General features: G+C 39.8%; 1 protein-coding gene across 1 annotated transcript in view; it reads right to left on the reverse strand.

Moving 5' to 3' along the window:
- The window catches only part of EIF2AK3 (eukaryotic translation initiation factor 2 alpha kinase 3), a 71,576-nt gene that overhangs the window by 35,273 nt on the left and 11,818 nt on the right, over positions 1–24,485 (reverse strand). Inside the window, exons 2-4 of the mRNA XM_030311076.1 lie at positions 23,516–23,645; positions 2,728–2,922; positions 643–773 (exon numbers count right to left, since the gene is read on the reverse strand). Of these exons, the coding sequence (XP_030166936.1) occupies positions 643–773; positions 2,728–2,922; positions 23,516–23,645 (456 nt within the window). The remainder of the gene's footprint in view (positions 1–642; positions 774–2,727; positions 2,923–23,515; positions 23,646–24,485) is intronic.

Here is a 24,485-nt window from a genome sequence, read left to right on the forward strand (position 1 = left end):
AGACAAAAATGTTATTTTAAAATTGGGTTGTCAAACACACTATGAAACTACTGACTAGAGAGAACTACAGGGTCGAAGAGGCCCAAGTTGAAATAAAGTGCATTAACTTTGTCTTAAGAGCTTTTTCACTGATCTGTATGATCAGTGAGGTTGCTACATTCATTGTATGGGCCTTCCTCTGGTTATCATCTCCAGAAGCATATGGTGGGAGTCTCGATTCAGGATTTGTTAAAAACCATGAGACCATTTTCATTTATTTATTTATTTATTTATTTATTTATTTATTTATAAATGTTTATTTTTGAGAGAGGGGGCACGTGTTTTACGCACAGGGGAGGGCCAGAGAGAGAGGGGGACAGAGGATTGGAAGCAGGTTCTGCGCTGAGAGCAGAGAGCCCGATGTGGGGCTCGAACCCACAAACCGTGAGATCATGCCTGAGCCGGAGTCAGATGCTTAACCGACCAAGCCACCCAGGTGGCCCCCATGAGGTCATTTTTAATTTAGGGCCTACATTTCTCTTAAAAGAGCTGTGTGTTTTTCGGGCAAGAAAACAGTTCAGGAAATTTCCATAAAGAAAAAAATCTGATAAGTTTGGGTTTTGCTGAACTAATGATCAACAGCCACATCATCTGAATACATACTTCTCATTGCCACTGCGAGGTCCAACAGCTCTAACAGTTTTCTGGGAGCGCTGCAGAAGCAGGATGTCTTCTTGTTCCATTTCATCATTATCCCACTGGCGACAACCCAAAGCTGAGCAGATATACCTCACCTGAAAAGACAGACAGAAATTTTGTAAAGAATACATAAGTTACAGGAGATCGGAGATATTAAAAGAATCTATGTAATTTATAAAAGAAATTGTGGGGATCTGTAATACCCGAGTATTAAGAAACATCGGTTAGACTACCAATTCCAAAAATGAGTTACTTAGAACTACAAAAGAAACAATAAATATTTCTGGAATTATTAAGGGAAAATCCTTATTTTAAGGATTTAGATAATTTTAGTTTTATTTGGGGGATTTTCAAGGATGATACACGAGAAGACATAAACGGTTGTGATCTCTTAGCAAGAATTTTATTAATAAAAGTCCAGGTGTATTCAAAAAATTGGCCTCAGAGTTCCCATATGATGGAAGAATTTGGTTTTTAAAGACGTAAATCTCTTTTAGTAGCTATACTATTTAAAAGTACCTCCTTCAAACCTTCATTAGAAAAACAAAGAAGGACTCTTAGTATGATCTGAGCTAAAATCTTCACAGAAAGAAGCATATGTGCTAGAATACCCGAATTTTGCAGCAGCACATCAAATAGAGAACCAGACGATAGGGGTCAATTCCACTGTCTTAGAGATGAGAATACTGAAGGACATAAAGGGTCACAAGGCCTCCTCAGTACAAAGCAGATGTGGGTAGTGGAGAAGGCAGAAAAGCATCTGCAAGAGCAAGAGGGGGCTATGGGCCTAACACTTAAGTAAGGAATCGTTAACGTGTGAGAAAGTCAAGGGGCAAAAGGTCATTTTTCTATTCTTCCTTGTTCTAGTCTTAAGTCTATATACAAAATATTCACATATCAAGGTTAAGAGTTAAAAAAAAAGATTTTTACCTTTCTTTAAAAAATAATTTTTTTTAATGTTTATTTATTTTTGAAGGAAAGAGAGACAGAGCATAAGCCCGTAAGGGGCAGAGAGAGAGGGAGACACAGAATCCGAAACAGGCTCCAGGCTCTGAGCAGTCAGCACAGAGCCCGACGCGGGGCTCGAACTCACTAACTGTGAGATCATGACCTGAGCCAGAAGTCAGACGCTTAACTGACTGAGCCTCCCAGGCATCCCAAGACTTTTACCTTTCTAAAAAGGATGTATTTAATTAGTTACTCCTAATAAGAGATTTATATTGTATGACCAATCTTAGAAGCAGATGATGGTTATATCCTGAAACCTAACATTAGAGAGAGTCTGGGTCTTAATGGTATAACTTTTTCTGCACACAGACCTAAGTCAAATTGAACCTTGGAAATTTCTCAACTTTTAAAGTTTCAAGTTTTCTCATCTGTAAAATAAACACAACTTTCCTCTTGGATTACAGGATCAAACTAGATAAATAAGTAGCAATTATTCTTATTGGGATTATTATTAATATTTGGAGGGTTCTTCATCTGTCCAAATGGAAACAAGAATGTGTGACCTCTAGGAACATCATGAAGATTTCAAAATTTTTTTTTTCAACGTTTTTATTTATTTTTGGGACAGAGAGAGACAGAGCATGAACGGGGAGGGGCAGAGAGAGAGGGAGACACAGAATCGGAAACAGGCTCCAGGCTCCGAGCCATCAGCCCAGAGCCTGACGCGGGGCTCGAACTCACGGACCGGACCGCGAGATCGTGACCTGGCTGAAGTCGGACGCTTAACCGACTGCGCCACCCAGGCGCCCCAAAGATTTCAATATAATGTATGAAAAACACAACTGACACACACTAGACCTTATTGATTCGTTCTCTTCCTCCTGCTTTTCCTGGCTCTGCTGTTTATTCTGTTGTCTCGGATACATTTAGTTTTCTTAATAATATTTTGCCCTTTCTACTTTGTAATTCATTTATTCAAACAAATAATATCCTCAGGGAAAAATAATAAACCTCAGCCAGTAATAGTATAGCTTATTAAGTTATTTCCTCTCACCCTATTTATTCTGATTCCTCCCCAAATAATCCAACATTTTCACTCACCTTTCCACTATATGCACTGAGTCCGTATGTAGTGAGAGACTTTCCTCCAACCAAAACAACATCGTCTCCAAATTTATAAGAAGATTCAAGAAGTGATTCAACTGTAAAAGGAACAGTTTCCATGCTCTCACGGTCCCGGTCCCACTGAAAGAGGTCTCCATCCAGGGAAGGAATGATCATCTTATTCCCAAATACCTAAAACAGAAGGCAAAATTTAAAAAAAATATTTTTTATTTTAATGTTTATTTATTTTTGAGAGAGAGAGTGCAAGCGAGGGAGGGACAAAGAGAGGGAGACACAGAATCCGAAGCAGGCTCCAGGCTCTGAGCTGTCAGCACGGCGCCCAATATGGGACTCGAATGCACGAACTGCGAGATCATGACCTGAGCCGATGTCGGCCACTTAACCGACTGAGCCACCCAGGCGCCCCCAAAACAGAAGGTAAATTTTAAAAGGGATCATAACTTTACAAGTAGTGACAAAGAGCTGGAGTCTTGAGCCTGATGTTCTCTAGCCTCCTTCTGAGCAGCATGTGGAGAGGCACAATTTATCAACCGAGAGCAACGTAAAAAGAGCTGCCAATCTCTCCTGGGGTCTACGCGTAATACTCTAGCACGGTTTTCTCAAACTTTGTTTGTGATGGGTGTCCCATAATGATACATGAGCTACCAAAAGAGAGTTTTGTGATCAAGTGAATTCAAGGAGAGGTTACAGCAATCCATATGCTAATATACAATACGTTTTTCTAGCAAACAGATAGTATAAGCAGTATTTTCCAGACCTGTTTTATCCAGGGCAATTACTATCATAGGCTCAGATCCACGGAACACAGGTCAATTCAAGCAGTATCCCATCTTTTATTTATGTTCTCAAATCTGCTATGAGCCGGAACCCTGGTAACAAAGCTTACTGACTTTATGCTCTTAGTTGTCCTTCCTTCTTTTAACAATGTGTACTGAGAGCCTACTATGAGCTGGGCATGAGTATGTTGCTTGGGGAGAGACCGCTGAGCAAAACAAATTAAAAAAAAAAAAAAAAAAAATCACTGCCCTGTGGAGTTCAAACTCTGGTGTCAGGAGACAAACGACATAATGAATAATCACAGTATATGAGGTGATAAATAACACAGGAAAAAATAGAACAAGATAAAGGGAGACTAGAAATGTGTGTGGGAGGGGAGGGGGACTGTCAACAGGAGCACAGGGTAGATAGACCCTACTGAGAAAGTAACATGTGAGCAAAATCTCAACTTGGGCCAGTTAACCATGCTGACATCTGGGGAATAGCCTTTGCAAAGGCCATAAGGTGGAAGCACGCCCTCCACTTTGGAGGAAGCACAAGGAAAATGGACAGGCTATAGCGGGAAGGACCGAGGCATGGAGAGCAGGCCGAAGGCAAGAGATGATGATGGCTCCAATTAGGTTGATAGCACCAGAGGTACTGCAGGGTGTCAGATCTGGACGGCCAAGCCCAGAGGAGCTCATGGGGGATTCCTTGTATAGTATAAGCAAAAGAAAAGAGTTCAGGGTAACTCTAAAGGTTTTAGCTATGAACACCTTGTTTCTTGAGAATGGGTATTAGTGCATGGCTTTGTGACACTGACCTTTTGGTATTTCAAATATATAAGATTTGACTTAACTTCAGCTAAGGACAACACTGTTTTCCTGATCATCCAGGCCCAAAACTTTAGAAAAAGAGAATATAAAAGAAGTATGGGTTTAATCAACAACAAAAAAATTGCAAATAAAATGTTGACCTTAACTTTTTTCTAACAAAATTTCTCTTTGTATTTCTTTGTTCCTCAATCCTATCGTTAAAGAGATACTTACTTGAAAATGCCCATACTGTCACTAAAAGTGCTCACACATCCTCCCTCCCTCTAGCTCGGCCCCACACCCTGGGATTCTAAAGGGCTGGTAGAAAACCACTATTCTACTTCTCTTTTTCATTTCCTAGTTCAAATCCTTGTACCTCCTGTCTGAACTATTATAACAGCCTCTTTACAGTTCTTAACTGGCAATTTCCTCAATCTAAACTCTACCTATCTTCTAGATTAATCTCTGAGTCAGAGTTAAGCTTGTTATGACATTATTCAAAAATCTTCAACAGTTCTGTATTATCTTATAAAGACCCCAAATCCTAAATCTGATATTCAAAGTTCTCTAAACATGACCTCAAACAACCTTTTCTTCCTCCTTGTCTTCTACTATTCCCTACATGGGCAGAAATTGGGCATCACCACTTAAGCATATTTGTTACTGTTACTGTTTCAGTTATGTCATTGTCAATGTCATTTCTTCTTCCTGGAACACCTTCCTGTACCAAAAATGCCCACTGAAATCCTATCTGGCCTTCAAGTTAGCTTCACTTATGTTTTTGCTTTGAAAACCAAGAAAATTTTAGCAGTGTAAGATTGCTGACAAAAAACTGCCCATTCCTTAGTACTGTACCTTGCTTTCCGCTCTATGAGCTGAGACAGCACTACATTCTCAAGAACTGTTTATTGTACCTCTAAGAAATACTTACCCCATATGCTAATGCTTCTACGTTTATGTTTACAATGTGTATACAGTGGCTGTGAAAGCAATACACCCAAACCTAGTGCCTGGGTTGTGTTATCCAATTCTACTTCCCACCAAAGGAATCAAGGCTCCTCAGAGAAATGTCTGATTCCAAGGGCTGGGGCAGGGAAGGCACAAGATGAGACTTTAGAATCTTATTATTCTAGAGAGTAAGGATGTGTTCAAAACAGATAGAAGTATACCACTGACCAAATCTGGTCACTGAGCAATTTAAGGACCAAAATAATTGAGTACTGAATTATAATGTACTGAAGAAGAAAACAAAAAGAATTCGTGAGTCCATACTGATAACAAATAGATAAATAATACATGGGGGAGAAGGGAGGGCTGTTACTGCAATAAAATGCTAAGTGTCTACTGGCAAATATGAAGGGAGGGGTGAAGTTAGAAAAATTAGCATTTTGCAACCATCACAGTAAAGACTGCATCAAGCAAAATTCAGCAATGGTGTTAAGTCTAAGAAGGTGGAAATTTTGATGAGGAGTAGGATATTTGCATGGTCTTAAAGTGTCTCCCCACGGACTGCTTATTAGTTACAAGAAACTAAACATAGAAACAAAAGCAAAAAAACTCCAATAATTATAGAGTGGAGAATTTAGATAATACCTTGACCAGATGATCAAAATTAACATCATCAATAAGTGACAGATGTGATTCCCTAGGAGAGGACACATCACCTACTCAGTATTCTAAGCCAAGAATGTACAATCTAAATAACCAGGAAGCACTGGATAAGCACAAAATGAAGAAATGTCTATTTTTTTAAATAAAAGGGCAGAGAGACTGTATTCTTCAAAAATATCAATGTCAGAAAAGACAAAGTCTGTAGAAAAATCTAGATTAAGAGAGCCTAATGGGACAAATAAATGAACTCCCTGACCCTAGACCAGAGGCTACACTAGAGGTTAAAGACACTATAAAAGACATCACAGGTATCTTTCGGAGATATTGCGGGTTTGATTCTACACCACCTCAATAAAACAAGTCAAATGAACTTTTGGTCTTTCAGTGCCAATAAAAGCTATGTTCACATTGTACTGTAGTTTACTAGGTATGCAATAGCATTATGTCTAAAAAATAACATAATACCTTAATTAAAAAATACTTTATTGCTAAAAAATGCTAACCATCATATAAGCTTTCAGCTAGTCACAGTCACTGATCACAGAACACCATAACAAATACATGACAACGTTTGAAATATTGCAAGAATTACCAGTGGTGACACAGAGACACGAAGTGAGCAAATGCTGTTGGAAAAACGGTGCCGACAGACTTGCTCAATGCGGGGTTGCCGCAAACCTGCGATTTGTAAAAACAGTATCTGTAAAACACAGTAAATGAGGTATGCCTGTACTAGGTCAACTGATAAAATTGAAAAATACAGACATCAGATTAAAGTATCGACATAACTTTACGAAGTTGATAACTATGCTGTGATTATATAAGAGAATATCTCTATCAGGAATACAAGTGAAGCATTTAGAACAAAAGGCCATGATGGATAGCTGATTTATCTCTACATGTTTTAGGGGGGGAAAAGTGTGTAGGAGGGGTAGGGGGAGGAAAAAAGAGAGAAAGAGAGACAACTGAAATGATAAAGCAAACAAGATTTGGGGTAAGTAAATCTGGGTATATGAAGGTTGGCCCTTTCTTTTTATTGTTATCATTTTTATTCGTGCAACTTTTTGTAGTTGGAAATTATTTCTAAAGAAGAGGTCAAAAAGAAAAGAAAGGTAATAAAATCTTGCAGGAGCTCTGTAATTAAACTCAGAAGGCGATACCATTAGCAAAGGTTCATCCTGATTCTGGGTATTTAAAGATCTCCAACTCTTACTCTTTATTGACAAACATTTGATTTTAAATAAATTCTTGAATGGCACCAGTATGTATACCACCTCATATGACCTCAGAGTTTTCACATTACTATTTTATCCTTTTTTTTTTTTAAGTGTGTTTATTTTGAGAGAGAGCAAAGACACGGGTGTGCGTGTGACTAGAGGAGGGACAGAGAAAGAGGGAGAGAGAATCCCAAGCAGGCTCCTCACTCACTGCCAGCACAGACCCTGACATGGGGCTCGAACCCAAAACCGTGAGATCACGACCTGACCCAAAATCAAGAGTCAGACGCTTAACCGACCAAGCCACCCAGGCACCCCTATTCTTTGCTTTCTTATTTTACTTTTTAAAAATTAAAACTTTCCTTTTTATCTTTTGTAGAATGTCCAACTTGAAGTTGTCATTAAGAGCGGATTTAGGTCATTAGTATACATACCCTATAAAAACAATATGTAGGCAATATGATCTCCCATTCTCCCATTTTGAATTACCTATCAGTTAGAAAATCAAGTATTTACTGTTGTCTCCCTTTCGTATTATGTTAGGTATTCTCTATCCTATTTACTAGAATAGTAAATTCAGATTATGATAAAGTTAAAAAATGGGTAGTTCGGTCATCTGGTCAAGTCAACAGCAGCACTAGTTAAGGGCAAACAGGGAAAGCAGGTGTGCATCACTACAAGAAAGAGGAAGAGGGGCTAGAAGGTCTGTAGTAAACAGATAACACTTATTTTGACTTGTTTCCTCTTCCATTAACAACCTCTTTTCTCCTAAAACACTAGCAGATCCTTAAGAAACACAATGGCTCCTCAGTGCAAAAAATCAAAAACTAAAAAACTGCTAACAAAAAACTGCCCAACTAATACAGATTAAAATTCGTTTCTGTTTTAAAGATGATCTATATATATGCCTCCAAATGTAAAAGAAAACAAACATCCTGCTATTAAAAATATGGTTTAGGGGCGCCGGGTGGCTCAGTGGGTTGTGTCTGACTTCGGCTCAGGTCATGATCTCACTGCTTATGAGTTCGAACCCTGCATCCAGCTCTGTGCTGACAGCTCAGAGCCTGGAGCCTGCTTCGGATTCTGTGTCTCCCTCTCTCTCTCTGCCCCTCCCCTGATCGTGTGCACTCTCACTCTCTCAAAAATAAATAAACATAAAAAAAATCTTAAAAAAATATGGTTTAGTGCTCGCTTTGGCAGCACATATACTAAAAAAATTATACACATATATACATATATATATGGTTTAAACAACCAAGAAGATTTGAGGTGATTGACCATATTGAGAAGAACTGCCTTATTTTAAAAGTTAGACGTTCAACAGCGTTAACTCAGTGAGAAAAGTGCAAAACCCAAAACAACAACAAAAAGCATTCTATGATTCAGGACATCATGTCGTATTTCTAGATGGTGATTTTAAAAGCTCACTTTGAAAGAGCTGCTCTTCACTAATTGGCTGCTGATGAGTCATACCCATGGCCGCTAACCTTTGCACTGATCTTTGTAGAGTCTTTCAGGCTGCATATGTGAAAGCAGATGGTGCTTTTCCTTGAGAGCCACAAGAAATGATGTATGCATGCGGTTCAGGTAGTGAGATGACATCAGCCCTCACAAGAGCATTACCTCACCCTCCCAGCATAGGAATGAGTCACTCGATAGTCAGCTGCAAATCTCTTGGTAGAAAAAAATGTAGGTTACGGTGATGCATTTTTACATCCCACTGATTCGTCTCTGCAAGCAGCTATTTGTTCTGATTCGCTGCTCTGCTTCTCACACTAATTGAGTGACTTGCTTCCTCCATCAGTCACTTTTTAAAAATATAAATTCTTGTTGTTTTATGGTTTCCAACCCCCCCATTTGTTTTTTCCTGTGCATAATTTTAAAATGAAAGGTTGTCACACTGGTGGGCAAACTCAGTACCAAAGAGCCAATCAAGATCTTTATCCATGCAATCGCAAAGCAGTATAGTGAAATAATTCAATTTCTATTTCTGAACAAAACCTAAATGGCATAATGAATACCAGTGGCACATGCAATCAGGGAGTGCTATTTGAAATCAGAATGTGAAAATAAGAATTCCATTTCTAAGTGACAGGAGGAATTTCAACCGAGAAAAATGTAGGAAGCGCTACTACTCCAACAAATATAACCAGAAATAAAAACAAAAATTCTTCTAATTATTTAAAATATATTTTTTAATTTGGTTCTTCCTTCTTTTTCTAGGTACCACGCACCCACCACCGCCACGGACACATATATTTTCTGGGGTACATTCAACTTTAACTTATTCTGAACATTTTGAAACATGTAAAATAGAAAGAGACTAATAACCCCCCATGTATCTATCACCCAGTTTCAACAATTACCAAATTTTGCCAATTGTTTCGTCTGTTCCCCACCCACCCACTACATATACTTGTTTACTAGAATGATTTAAAGTAAATCCCAGACATCAAGCCATTTCACCTACAAACATTTCAGTATTTATTGCTGAGAAGTAACTACCCTGCCGATATCACATTTAACAGAATTGAGAGTAATCCCTTAAAATCATCTAATATTTAAATCTCCTTGACTGTCTCAAAGATGTACTATACAATTGGTTTGCTCCAACAAGGAATTCAAACTCCACATATTACATTTGATTCTTTTTTTTTCCCCACAAGAACCCTTTAACTCCCTTTTTCATGCACTGATTTACTTGAGACACCAGACTATTATTCATCCTATAGAATGTCCCACAGCCTGGAGTTTGCATGTCATTTAATTTGTTCTTTTGTCCCATTTTCTGAAAAGTGTGTGATTAGACCTGGCACTTTGATCTGATGCAGGTTGGATTTTTTTGATAAGAGTACTTCATAGGTGGTGCTACATACTTCCTATTATATTGAAGGCCAGCAAACTATAGCTTATAAACCAAATCTGACCCACTGCCTGTTTTGAACAGTAAAGCCTGATGGGAACACAGTCACACCTATTCATTTATGTACTGTTTTTTTTTTTTTTTTTTTTTTTTTTAATTTTTTTTTTTTCAACGTTTATTTATTTTTGGGACAGAGAGAGACAGAGCATGAACGGGCGAGGGGCAGAGAGAGAGGGAGACACAGAATCAGAAACAGGCTCCAGGCTCTGAGCCATCAGCCCAGAGCCCGACGCGGGGCTCGAACTCACAGACCGCGAGATCGTGACCTGGCTGAAGTCGGACGCTTAACCGACTGCGCCACCCAGGCGCCCCTGTACTGCTTTCTTACTACAACTACATAGACCATCTGGTCCACAAAGCCCAAGATATTTACTCTCTAGCCCTTTACAAAAAAATTTGCCAACCCCTGTGTTACGTCATATTTGTTACTATTATTCATCAGTAGATTTGGAGGAGTCAGCCTGACCCCTCCATTTTAAAGTGTTCAATCAACTTTTCACCATTTTAGTATCAACTGATGACCTATTATTTCAATAAAGGGAATAAAACAATGATTTCTAATTTTATATTCTTTCTGAATTTATTAGCAAGAACTTTCCCTCATGTAGTTTTGGAAATGGGATTTACATGCACTATTACTTTCTCAAGTAGAGAACATTAAACACTTTCAAATCCAAAAAGTTGCATCCAGTGTGTTCCCTAACTCAGAAAGAGGGAAAAAGAACATGCTGGCCCTGAGAGCTACAAAAGCCAAGTCCCAAGTACAAGTTTAAGAAGCAATAAAGTGAAAAGGGAGGAGAGGGTAAGGAAAAGGGGTGATAAGAAGCATGTGGTAAGACTCAGGCTTATCAACAGTAGAGATAAGGAAGAATGAACACAGCCTGTAAGGGAAAAGGAAAAGGAAAAAACGATTCTAGAATATTCACTAAAAGGGCACACATCTCTCTCCCACCTCAAGAACTCCAAGCATCTCCAGAATAATGCAACAGCTGATGCTTCTAATGATGACCTCAAGGACTAAAAAGATAAAATTCACGAAGACTGGGAAGATGTAAAATACATGAAAAACACTCCTTTGGAAGCGTTAACTTGTTGACTTTTTTTTGTTATATGGAAACCCCTTTTTCCCTGAACAATTCCTTTCCTGGCCATGCTAGCTGTTTTGCTAACCTAGGTAGGGAGACAACAGCAGGCATCCAACATATGAAATGGAGCCGGGTCTTCGGGGTGATGAATGCACCTCCTCCAGCCTCATTCCTGGGTCCCTGCCTTCGCCTACTGCTTGCTACGTGACTTGGAGAAAAATTAACACTGCACCGTTTTACAAAACTTCTCACGTTAACTGACTGCACTTGATCTGCAAATTCAGTCTCCCCAGCTGTTTTAAAAGGTGTGCCTTTTGGTTCCCAGACCACTGATGTTTCTACTGCTTTGGGGATCTACAGGCCTCCTGCTTTTCCCCACTCCTGTCCCTGTTCCCTCCAGTTCCTCTACAGTCAAAACAGAAAGGGATTTGGACACTCTCTAGAATTCAATTGACCAAAGGAGGATGTCGTGGTCAATGAGGAACAGGTACAGAGAGGAAGAGCAGGAGCGCGTTGACACGTGGTGAGTTCCCAGAGACTGAGAGGGCTCTCCAGGTAGAGATGTTAAGGAGGCATTTGCCTGAGTCGGTCTTCAGCTCAGAGGAGAGGTCTGAGCTGAAGAGAAAACTTAGAACTGCTGCTGTCATGGGAACAGAGGCACAACCCCCTTGAAAGAGAGTAGGGTGAGAAGATGACCCACACCCAAACTTCTAGAATTCTAACATTTAAAAATCCCGGCAGAGTGATGAGTCAGGGGAGACTGAGAGAAAAAGGTGCCTCAAGTCTACTGGCTTTAGTAGGATTTTAGGGACTCTCCTGTTTTCTTCCAGGTTCTGTTAGTTGGTGTGAATACTTTACGAATGTTTATATATATAAATACTTCCCCAGTTTGAGATGACTGGATTGAAATACAAATGCCTCACTGAGACAACCTTTTGATTCATCAGAGTCTCACTGAAAGTCTCAAAGCAAAAAAGAATGTCAAGAAATGCTTTCCGTTTTGACTATGGAGGAATCTCTCCCACTTAAAACCGTCAAGGGCTTCTGATGGCTCAGGATAAAATCCAAAATGTTCAACACAGCTTACTAGACCCAGTATGACCTGGCCCTGGCCCTGCTCAGCAGACTCATATCTGCGACTGCCCCCAACCCTTGTCTTTGCTGCCTTTCCTCTCCTTCTCTCAGCTCCTTGAGCACACTGTGATAATTCCCACGGCAAGGCTACCACACAGGCTACTGCCTCTCCCAGAGCAGTGTCTCCCCACCCCTCTGCCCATCTCTTGCCTGGACAGCTCCTTGTCCTCTTAGATCTCAGCTGTAAACTGAGATCCCTTCCGGGGAGACTTCTCCGGCCTCCTATCCAGGTAGGTCGGGCACCTTTGCGAAGGCTCTCTAGGGTCCACCCTTCCATGTGGCAGTTACCACAACTGAATTACATTACTTATGCTGTGATTATTTCATATCTGTCTCCCCAGCTGGCTCCACAAAGTGCCACATGAGTTCCACGAGGGTGAGGGTCTCATCTATCCTGGGCACTGCTGTACCCCAGTGCACACCCTGTCAGGCTCCCATGGCACTAACGATGAGTTCTGTTTTGGATGTGTTAAGTTCAGGTACCTTTGACTTTTCCACTAGGGATGTCTAAGAGGCAGTTAGGCACTCACAATATGCTGAGCAGCATGCAAAGTCTGCTACGTACATGATGTCTTTCAGCAATTATTCTGGATAAAGCACATTAAGAATTATGATTATTAGTACACAAAACACAAATACATTGGTAAGTACTGAAATATTTCAAAAAGCATGAAGCATCGGAAAGAGGGCAAGGAGAAGTCCAAAGATCTAGGGTTGAGTCTCAGCTTTACTACATCAGACACATCTCTGACCCATTGTGAGCCCTAATTTTCTAATCTGAAAAACAGAGGCTAGTAAGAGTATTTATTTTACAAGGCTATGTAAGGCTGAAATATGAATGGGTTTGGCATCACTTTGCAAACTACAAAGTACTAATCAAACAAGACTTGTTATGTAAACGTAATGTTATTTTGAACCTCTAATGTAATTCATGTGTGTATGCGTATATACGTATACTTATTAAAAGTGTTTAAAACAAAAATATAAACTCTTAATCTGAATACTTGTAAATTCATCCTGAACCTTCTTTTATTTTCTATAAATAAACTTCAGAAATAACTAAGGTTCATGAACACCAGATTTCAAAAGTTTCCAAAAAGCCTTTAGAATTTAAACAGCTGCTCCAAAAGTAAATTCACGGAGAAAGTAGAGAGCTTAATTATGCCATGTCAATTATTTCTTTCCCAATCCTGGATTTACAACCCCCATTTATTTTTTTTTTTTTAATTTTTTTTTCCAACGTTTATTTATTTTTGGGACAGAGAGAGACAGAGCATGAACGGGCGAGGGGCAGAGAGAGAGGGAGACACAAAATCGGAAACAGGCTCCAGGCTCTGAGCCATCAGCCCAGAGCCCGACGCGGGGCTCGAACTCACGGACCGTGAGATCGTGACCTGGCTGAAGTCGGACGCTTAACCGACTGCGCCACCCAGGCGCTCCTACAACCCCCATTTAAAAACAAAGCCTTGGGGGGCGCCTGGGTGGCTCAGTCAGTTGAGCGTCAGACTTTTGACTTCAGCTCAGTTCCTGATCCTGGGGTCTTGGGATAGAGCCTCGCGTCAGGCTCCATGCTAAGCACGGAGCCTGCTTAAGATTCTTTCTCTCTCTGGGCGTCTGGGTGGCTCAGTCAGTTAAGCATCTAACTCTTGATTTCAGCTCAGGTCATGATCTCACAGTTCACAGGTCCGAGCTCCATGTTGGGCTCTGTGTTGAAGGCACAGAGTCTGCTTGGGATTCTCCCTCTCCCCCTCTCTGCTTCTCTGTGTTCTTTCTCTCTCTCTCTCTCTCTCTCTCTCAAAAGTAAATAAACATTAAAAAAATAAGATTCTCTCTAACTCTACCCCTTTTCCCTGCTCTCTCTCTCAAATAAAAAAACAAAACCAAAAAACCAAAACCTCAAAACTAAATAAAGATGAATTCAATATAAGAATTAAATATATCAAACTGTTACCAGTCTTAAATTTGCCAGAAATCTCTATCAACCCTAAAATTCTCTTTTATCACATAGACATTCTGAAGGACTGTAAAGTACTTTATTGATCACAAAGATGAACAATATTAAAGTTAACAGGCATATTTTTGTATATTTTAATTCTTCAAAAATGATATACTATATATGGAACATAAAATGATAACTTTTAATAAACCAAAATGAGCAACCTACCAAATGACTAGGTACCAGAATTAAGTATTTGTGACTTTAAGAGAAAAAAAATGTTGAAGCATTGTGCTAAGGAAACACTTTTTTTTTCCCCCTGAAAATACTGAAATTGCTGTGATGGGGAGAATGAAGGAATCTTTTTTGCTGAAAGTGTTCCTGGGCATCGTACCTCACAGACTAAGGAAGGGGGCATGGTTAACAACTAATTAGATGATCTAACACGAGGGATTATGAGAACTTTCAGCAGATCTGGGTATTAGTCAGAGAAGGCATCCCACGTGACATGCTTAAGAGGAAATGTTTTGTTTTTTGCTTAAAAAAAAAAAAAAGGATGCCCACTCTCACCGCTGTTGTTTAACATAGTGCTGGAAGTTCTAGCATCAGCAATCAGACAACAAAAGGAAATCAAAGGCATCAAAATTGGCAAAGATGAAGTCAAGCTTTCGCTTTTTGCAGATGACATGATATTATACATGGAAAATCCGATAGACTCCACCAAAAGTCTGCTAGAACTGATACATGAATTCAGCAAAGTTGCAGGATACAAAATCAATGTCCAGAAATCAGTTGCATTCTTATACACTAACAATGAAGCAACAGAAAGACAAATAAAGAAAATGATCCCATTCACAATTGCACCAAGAAGCATAAAATACCTAGGAATAAATCTAACCAAAGATGTAAAGGATCTGTATGCTGAAAACTATAGAAAGCTTATGAAGGTAATTGAAGAAGACTTAAAGAAATGGAAAGACATTCCCTGCTCATGGATTGGAAAAATAAATATTGTCAAAATGTCAATACTACCCAAAGCTATCTACACATTCAATGCAATCCCAATCAAAATTGCACCAGCATTCTTCTCGAAATTAGAACAAGCAATCCTAAAATTCATATGGAACCACAAAAGGCCCCGAATAGCCAAAGGAATTTTGAAGAAGAAGACCAAAGCAGGAGGCATCACAATCCCAGACTTTAGCCTCTACTACAAAGCTGTCATCATCAAGACAGCATGGTATTGGCACAAAAACAGACACACAGACCAATGGAATAGAATAGAAACCCCAGAACTAGACCCACAAACGTATGGCCAACTCATCTTTGACAAAGCAGGAAAGAACATCCAATGGAAAAAAGACAGCCTCTTTAACAAATGGTGCTGGGAGAACTGGACAGCAACATGCAGAAGGTTGAAACTAGACCACTTTCTCACACCATTTACAAAAATAAACTCAAAATGGATAAAGGACCTAAATGTGAGACAGGAAACCATCAAAACCTTAGAGGAGAAAGCAGGAAAAGATCTCTCTGACCTCAGCCGTAGCAATCTCTTACTCGACACATCCCCAAAGGCAAGGGAATTAAAAGCAAAAGTGAATTACTGGGACCTTATGAAGATAAAAAGCTTCTGCACAGCAAAGGAAACAACCAACAAAACTAAAAGGCAACCAACGGAATGGGAAAAGATATTTGCAAATGACATATCGGACAAAGGGCTAGTATCTAAAATCTATAAAGAGCTCACCAAACTCCACACCCGAAAAACAAATAACCCAGTGAAGAAATGGGCAGAAAACATGAATAGACACTTCTCTAAAGAAGACATCCAGATGGCCAACAGGCACATGAAAAGATGTTCAGCGTCGCTCCTTATCAGGGAAATACAAATCAAAACCACACTCAGGTATCACCTCACGCCAGTCAGAGTGGCCAAAATGAACAAATCAGGAGACTATAGATGCTGGAGAGGATGTGGAGAAACGGGAACCCTCTTGCACTGTTGGTGGGAATGCAAATTGGTGCAGACGCTCTGGAAAGCAGTGTGGAGGTTCCTCAGAAAATTAAAAATAGACCTACCCTATGACCCAGCAATAGCACTGCTAGGAATTTATCCAAGGGATACAGGAGTACTGATGCATAGGGGCACTTGTACCCCAATGTTCATAGCAGCACTCTCAACAATAGCCAAATTATGGAAAGAGCCGAAATGTCCATCAACTGATGAATGGATAAAGAAATTGTGGTATATATACACAATGGAGTACTATGTGGCAATGAGAAAAAATGAAATATGGCCCTTTGTAGCAACGTGGATGGAACTGGAGAGTGTAATGCTAAGTGAAATAAGCCATACAGAGAAAGACAGATACCATATGGTTTCACTCTTATGTGGATCCTGAGAAACTTAACAGGAACCCATGGGGGAGGGGAAGGAAAAAAAAAAAAAAAGAGGTTAGAGTGGGAGAGAGCCAAAGCATAAGAGACTGTTAAAAACTGAGAACAAACTGAGGGTTGATGGGGGGTGGGAGGGAGGGGAGGGTGGGTGATGGGTATTGAGGAGGGCACCTTTTGGGATGAGCACTGGGTGTTGTATGGAAACCAATTTGTCAATAAATTTAAAAAAAAAAAAAAAAAAAAAAAAAAAAAAAAAAAAAAAAAAAAAAAAAAAGGAAATGGAGAAAAAAACAAATCCCGAAGCAATGTGTTATTAGTTATCATCAACAATTGTGAATTAATGCCCAAGAGCATTGAGATACTACACAGATAATTATTTAATTCATTCATTCTTTCTTTCCTCAACCTATAGTGAACCTATAGAACAAAATACCTCAAGGAAAACTATCAGACTCACTTTGTAAGTGTACTTTTTGCATTCAAGATGAAAAACACAGATTTCAGTAACTATCTCTGCCTTCATTTAGATCATTATACATTCATGAAGTAGATAATGTGCATGGAAAGTCAATTTCCTAAAAAATAGGGTCAAATCAATTTCTCACTTGGCAACATGCATGCTAGAGTAAACTAGTTTACTTCACAGCAATGCTTTCAGCCGTGCGAAGGGATTAATAAAACAAAATTGAATCAAAGCATGGTTTTATTTCTATAATTAAAAGAAAAGCAATTAACCTAAGCAATTATTTACATATTGGCTTGCTACATGACTGAACAGTGACTTTTCCAAATAAACCGCAGTCTTCAATGACACAGGCTCAAAATATGCTAGTTTGTGTACAAATGAAAAACTGCAAAATGACCAGACATCTTTCAGTGTAAATTAGAGAACCTTTAAAAGAGATCACCGATCCTCTTTTAATAAAGCACCACTCAAAGGGTCTACTGATGGATTCTTTGTGAACAAATCAAGTTAACCATTAAAAGTATGCCTTTTCTAAAGGATCCCCCTACCTACGAAGGCCTTTCTCAATGAATGCATTCTGATGAGGGGCGGGGAGGAGGCTGGAAAGCTCCAGTATCATAGCTGTCTGTTTCTGCACCTGTCTGAAACAGAAAGGCGGTGTCCCTTGGGGAGAAACATGCCAAAAATAAGAAAAAACCCCAAACTCTAAGTATAGACTTATAATAGGGTTGTTTGTTCTTTTTAAGAGGGGGAAGAAAAAAGGCATTTTAACAGAAAACTGAAACAAAAAAACAAATATGGTATCTCTAAATAAAGAAAAGGTAAAGGTATTATCTAAGGAGAAACGAGTTACACGTATACAATTATGCATCCTAAATAAAGATAAGGAAGGTCTTTGTAATTAGGAATATGTTCCAAGACATAGACAAATAGATAGTTCAAGGATATTATATCTACTTAGATTTGGTGAAGTGTGATCCAAGTGTCACCCAGATACCCCAAAGCAACACTATGCTAATACGCTACAAAACAAAATTTTAAGACAACCAATGAGGAACCACAGCGAAATCTCTTCAGTGCTTTTTCAAGGTTTAATCTGCATATAAATAACCAGAGGAAAGCAAATCAGACTTCACTTCAGGTGGTCCTTCGAAAAATTAAAAACAAAATTCTTAGCTATTATCATAAGCATTAGGCTTAGAACCTAGGGCACAACTGTTAAAGCTGATGGAGTGAACTTAGGTTTACCATTTATTCCCTCTCTCTCTCTCTCTCTCTCTCTCTCTCTCTCTCTCTCTCACACACACACACACACACACACACACACCAGTTTTAGCTTGGTTTATTATCAGTATTCTTTTGAGAAAGTTTGTAAATTACCTAGTCAAGAGGAAATAATGGTAAATAATCAGATCAGGCATCTCAACCACCCTGCAGCACACAGGTGATCCTAAATATTATATAATATTGTTTTTAATGGAGCTGTCAATCTCTCCTATCCTGTATGTCAATTTTTTCATTGACATAATAAAAACACCACTAAAAGAACGTAATATACTATTTTATATGCCCTTTACATTAGAAAAGTTTAAGGACAATATCATCAGAGCAGGCCAGGAGGCAATGAGATATGCACCTAATGGCAATTTCTAATGAATCTGTGCTTTATTTTTTAAAGCCTTAAATGTGGTTTAAAAAAAAAAAAAGGGAAGTTGAAAACTTCCTCTCGATAATTTGGGAGTTTCATGTATCTGATGCTACCTGATTCCTGAAATTACAACAATCTTTAGGATTTAGTGTAGTCCCATAATTTTACAGAGAAGGAAATTAAAACTCTGCTGAACTGAAGAATTTAGCCAGGCCACATAGTCAGTGAACAGAAGAATCCAAAGGAGAACTCAGGTCCCTGAATCCCAGCCCCTCCTCCACAGTCCCACACAGCATGAGAAGTTCCTGTGTGGCTTTATTTTATTATTCCAGCAAAAGTGCATGTGATTCATCACTGACTGCTCTATCATTAATAACTTTAAAATTATTAAAACAGTCAGGGCACCTGGCTCACTCGGTCGGTAGAGTGTGCGACTTTTGATCTTGGGGTCACGAGTTTGAGCTTCACGTTGGGAGTAGAGATTACTTAACACATAAAAGTTAACAAAAATTATTATACAGTCTATCAAATTCTCTTCATTAGATTCATAAGTAGCTTTACCAATTGCTGTACAGGGGATACATCTTCCCTGGCCTGGGTTCCATCTGTTTCTTCTTCATTACCACTCTTTTTTTTTTTTTTAATTTTTTTTACATTTATTTATTTTTGAGAGACAGAGAGAGACAGAGCGTGAACAGGGGAGGGGCAGAGAGACAGGGAGACACAGAATCCGAAGCAGGCTCCAGGCTCTGAGCTGTCAGCACAGAGCCCAGGCGGGGCTCGAACCCGTGGACCGTGAGATCATGACCCGAGCTGAAGTCAGACGCTCAACCAACTTCATACCACTCCTCGCCCCTCCTTCATACCACTCTTGATGAAAGCTTAGAGAGACTGCCATTCTAATACAGGAGTCCCCACATGGAGTCATGGATCTATCTATTGTCACCTGGGTGGCTTTGGCTCTATCTCCAGGCCAGTTCCTTCCACCTGCTGTATCTACCCCTCCTCCCTACACTACCCTTCCCTACCAAATGCTGAGCTTCAGAAAGAGAAAATTAACTATTGCTCACAAAACGTTAGGGACCTTCGTAAAATATTTTATCAGATGCATTTAAAAAGGTATAGTAACTCTATGTGTCATATTTAGGGCATTTCAAATAGCAGTTTTTGAGCCTCTTTTTGCGGTATTTTGTCCAACTTGTGAACACAACTTGTAGCTGTTGAGCAACGCACACCCTACTGAGTACCAGAGGACTCAAGCTCACGCTACATTCCTGTTTGCCTTCCAAATATTCTTATACTATTTCTATCATACACTAGCTCAGCAATTCTCAAACTGTGGCCTGTAGATGCTTTTACAAGTGCAGAGAGTCAAAAAGTTCTGCGGCGAAGGTGTTACTTGCTTTCTCACTGGGGTGATATCCGCACTGATGGTATAAAAGCAATGGTGACTAACACTGGCAGCGCCTTAGCACGCCATCAAGCACCCAACTACTGGTCACTGTGTTTCTCACCAGCACACACTTGCGGCAAAAAGAGAGAGAGAGAGAGAGAGAGAGAGAGAGAGAGAGAGAGAGAGAGAGAGAGAGAAAGAGAAAAGTTTCACTCAGGAATGTTCCGGTGAAGCGATAAAAAGTTGATTTCATTCATTTGGGACCTGAGTACACGTTTTCACTCTTCTGGTGTGACTGTCGAGGACACACTAGCACTTTAGCCACACGCTGAATGAAACACGTCTTGAGGAAAAAGCGCTTGTGTGACGGACTTTGGGGGCTGTTTGTTCACAGGGCGCCATTTCTACTCAAAAAATTGAGGGGATGTGATGGTTATGAGAGCTGGGTACCTGTCAGACATTTTCTCAAAAATACACAAAGTGAACCTCTCACTGCAAAGAGAACAACTGACCATATTTGTGGGGAAAAAAAAAAAACCAAAAACCAGTTTTCAAATGAAAATTCGAATTTTGGAAAACCTGTATCTACCAATGTAAGCTCAATAGTTTCCCAGTACTTAACTATTTTTCTGATGAGATCAGTGGTGATAGTAACACATTTAAAAAAAATTTTAATTTACATCCAAGGATAATAACGAATTTGATCTTTAAATATTCTATAAAGAAATGTGTCAACATCTGGAAGATCTGTATAACTCACTGAATCAATATTTGCCAGATGATGTTAAAACATCATGCATGAGTAAAAGGCAAGACAGACAAATGGATGTTAATGTAAAAGAGTACAAAATGTTCAGTGATATGGTTTCAGATTCTACAGTGCAACTAACCTTTAAGAAACTTCCATGTGTTTTGGTAGAGTATCAAAAAAGAATGACCCAATCATCTGAAGAGGCTTCTAAAATACATCTCCCTTTTCTAGCCACGTATATGTATGTGCCTGGATTTTCTTCTTCATATAGTTCAGCCAAAACAACAATGCAACACAATGAGCGCAGAAGCAGATATGAAAATCCAGTTATCTTCTGCCAAACCGGAAAGTAAAGAGACTTATAAAAATACAAAACAAAGCCATGCTTCTTACTAAAATATTTTTAAACTGGAAAATATTCTTCATAAAAATATGTTATTTATGCTCTCATCCAATGGGTTCATTTTTTAAAATGATTTAATAACAACTCTTTTTAAAATTTCTTTGAGCAGCCTGAGTTTGTAAAGGGGAGGTGCACACAGGATGGAGAAATGGCTCCAAAGCCCGAAGAATGGAGTATGGTCAGGCAAGGCTCGGTTTAATCCCAGCTTTATCGTCTAGTCGGTCTGCAATTTCAAGCAAATAACTTCTCTTGTTGTCATTAGCGTTATCTACATAGAGAACACGTAGTCTCAAGAAATGGTCTCAAGAACTTGGGGCAGCCGTAAAGTCTAGAAAACCTATTATGTTATCCCAGATGGGCAGTATCTTTCGATTTTCTGTTCCCACAAAATAGAAAATGAAAATCTAGGTCTGAAAAGAGGCCTCAGGCTTCTTCCCCTGCATGGAAGGTGGCCAGTGAGCTTTTCATTTACTGTTTCAGGGTGACACAGTGAAACTTTGGGAATATGCTTGAGATTCAACATTTCAAAGTATTTTATCCAAAGGGTCTAGGGTTTGGGGTACGTGGGGAGGAAAGCACTTAAAACAAGAGAGCCCTGATAAACCACAGGAAATGAGAAAGTTGAACTGTACCTAAGAAAACAGCTAAGGTAACTTAAACCCACTCAACAGCACTCAGGGCATCATAACTATTTGCATTCTACTTTGTCATACCATGCAATTTATCTTTCGTTCGTGAGTATATTTTAGTTTGCAAACACACACATGCTTTGTACCACCACAACACACTGTAATATTACCTCAGATGTGAACAGCTTACAATCTTCTGATTTTGCTGATCATCTTTTTATGTCTAGTTTAAAAATAAAGCAAAACATGCATACCCAAGCATAATCCCAGCAGAACACAAATCAATGTTTCGCTTGAGTAGTAATTCATCTGAATATTATACCTGATTCACATTATTGTAATTTATAATAAAATTGCTATTTATATTAATAATTCACAATACAACAGAAGTTCAGTATTCTCAGATTTTTTTCAGCACATTGTACCGTCTGATAAATGGTAAGCACTATGAAAACCCAGTGAGGGCTCGGCACACACAAATGCGGAGGCGGGGCAATTTCCCAAAGCACCTGCCTGGGTGCTCCAGGAAGGAATCCAGGCTGGGTTTATTAGAGTGTAGCTGGGTCACTGGTAGCAGTTTTTTCATCAGAAAATTCCATCAACACTAATCAGGTCATTCTTAAGCCCCTCATGTTAGGTTTTGTCCTTTCCAAATTTGATACCAACTGGAAAGCTTTTTGAAAGGGAACAGTTGGTGACGAAAGAGAAAAAAGAACACCCACAGGGAGTGTCCCAGAGGAGCAGCCTGGTAAGATAGGAGGCTTGAGAGTATTCTGGAAAACAGAGGTGACTGCTTTCGTGTTGGCAGTCACAACTCAAGAGAGGGGCTTATTTTACATGACTTAAACAAGAGAATAAAGCTCTAGAAAAGGACAGAGACTTAATCTATCAGAGTCAAGACGAACGGTGAGAAAAAGAAATTTCCCTCATTTAACCCGCACCGCACCCAACCTCATCAAAGTAAGCAGTGTCCTCACTTACTGATGAGGACACTGAAGCTCTGCGGAGCTGTGTCGCCTGCTCAAGTCTTGGAGTCATGTGCCCTAGGAGTTTCAGAAGCACGGTTTTTTTGTTTTTGCAAGTAATCAAATTTGTCTAAAATTACATTCAAAGAAAATGTCGTGCTTACCATTAGCGTATACACTTGAAGGGAAAATGTAGGGAATAATTTATGGGATTTTGCCACATGTATTTCTAACTATTAAGATGCAGTTAAGATACTTTTATTTGTTATTATTCCTAGGCACCTTGTGACAATAATAAGGCGGAAGAAACGGTGATCATGTTATAGCTCAGATAAAGAGCTATAGTGATACAGCAGACAGTATTCTCAGTTATTCATTTATATGATTAACTCCTTTAATGTTCAAAACAATCCTAAGAAGCAGAAGACATCACCCACTCATTTTACAGGAGGGGAACTGAGGAACAGCAAAGTTAGGTAATTGCCCCAAGGGGACACAGCTCGCAAAAGGCAGGTAGACCTCACACCCGGGCCATCAGGCCCTGAGCCCCAGCTCTCTAAGCAAATGCAGACTACAAGTGTCAGCAATCATTATTAACTGTTTCCAATCAATATGTAATAGAAAATCCTTACCTCTGGTTTGCTGAGGCTGGATGAAACCAAGGAGCCGGATCCCACATCCAAATCCCACTGTTTTTTACCACGATTCTCAGGATCCAAGGCAGCAATTCGCCCATCTAAAGTGCTGATAATCACTAATGATCTATAAATGTAAAAAAATAATAAGACAAAGTTTAAAAGATGTGTATGATATTGGGCACTGACTGCATACACTGGAAAGAACACCAGACCGTCTCAAGGCCTGGGGGAGGAGGGTCCACTTGCTACTACTATCTGTCTAAAGCCCACCAGGCTCCCTGCAGTATGTCCTCTATCTGTTTCTATCCCTTTGGAAGAGCTCCAGACTCCCAGGTCACCCCTCATCCCCACACTGTAATCTCCACATGGAACTCAACATTCCCGGTTCTGCCGTCTTTTTCCCTTCCCTGAGCCCTGAAAGCCTTAACCCCGAAACACAGTTCTCCCTGAATGTTCACTTGCCTTCTTGCTGGAGTAGAAAGCCAGCTCTTCCTGAGGACATTGTTTCCGGAGCAAAGAGAATTCTTTTTTCCAAAACCCTTGACCCTTGGGCCCCGTGACAGGGTAGGCGCACTCCTTGCGCCTCATTGCCATTTCCACACTATTTCTCTCCTCTCGAAAACTTCTCAGGATCAGACTGCCCCACCCATTACCCCTCCTAGTAATTGTCCACTGACCCTTGGGCCACTAGCCTCACTCTTTGAGGATTTTAGCTCCTGGTTTAACTGTCACTGTTAACACGTTCTTTGGGTTTTCACTATCTGTTTACCTTGCCTCAACCACTGCCAAGGTGAGACCCTAGCCCTTGGCATTACCAATCACCGCATCTCCCCTGCCCCACTGAAATGTCAAGCATTCCATCCTCTGCCACCAACCCCTCTTTCCTGCTTATTTCCTCTACTTCCCCGATTCCCACAAATCTCAGACCCCACCAGGGATCCTGTCACTTTGACCTTGAGCTTCA

Source organism: Lynx canadensis, chromosome A3, assembly GCF_007474595.2.
Source record: "Lynx canadensis isolate LIC74 chromosome A3, mLynCan4.pri.v2, whole genome shotgun sequence".
Classification (NCBI taxonomy): Eukaryota; Metazoa; Chordata; class Mammalia; order Carnivora; family Felidae; genus Lynx; species Lynx canadensis.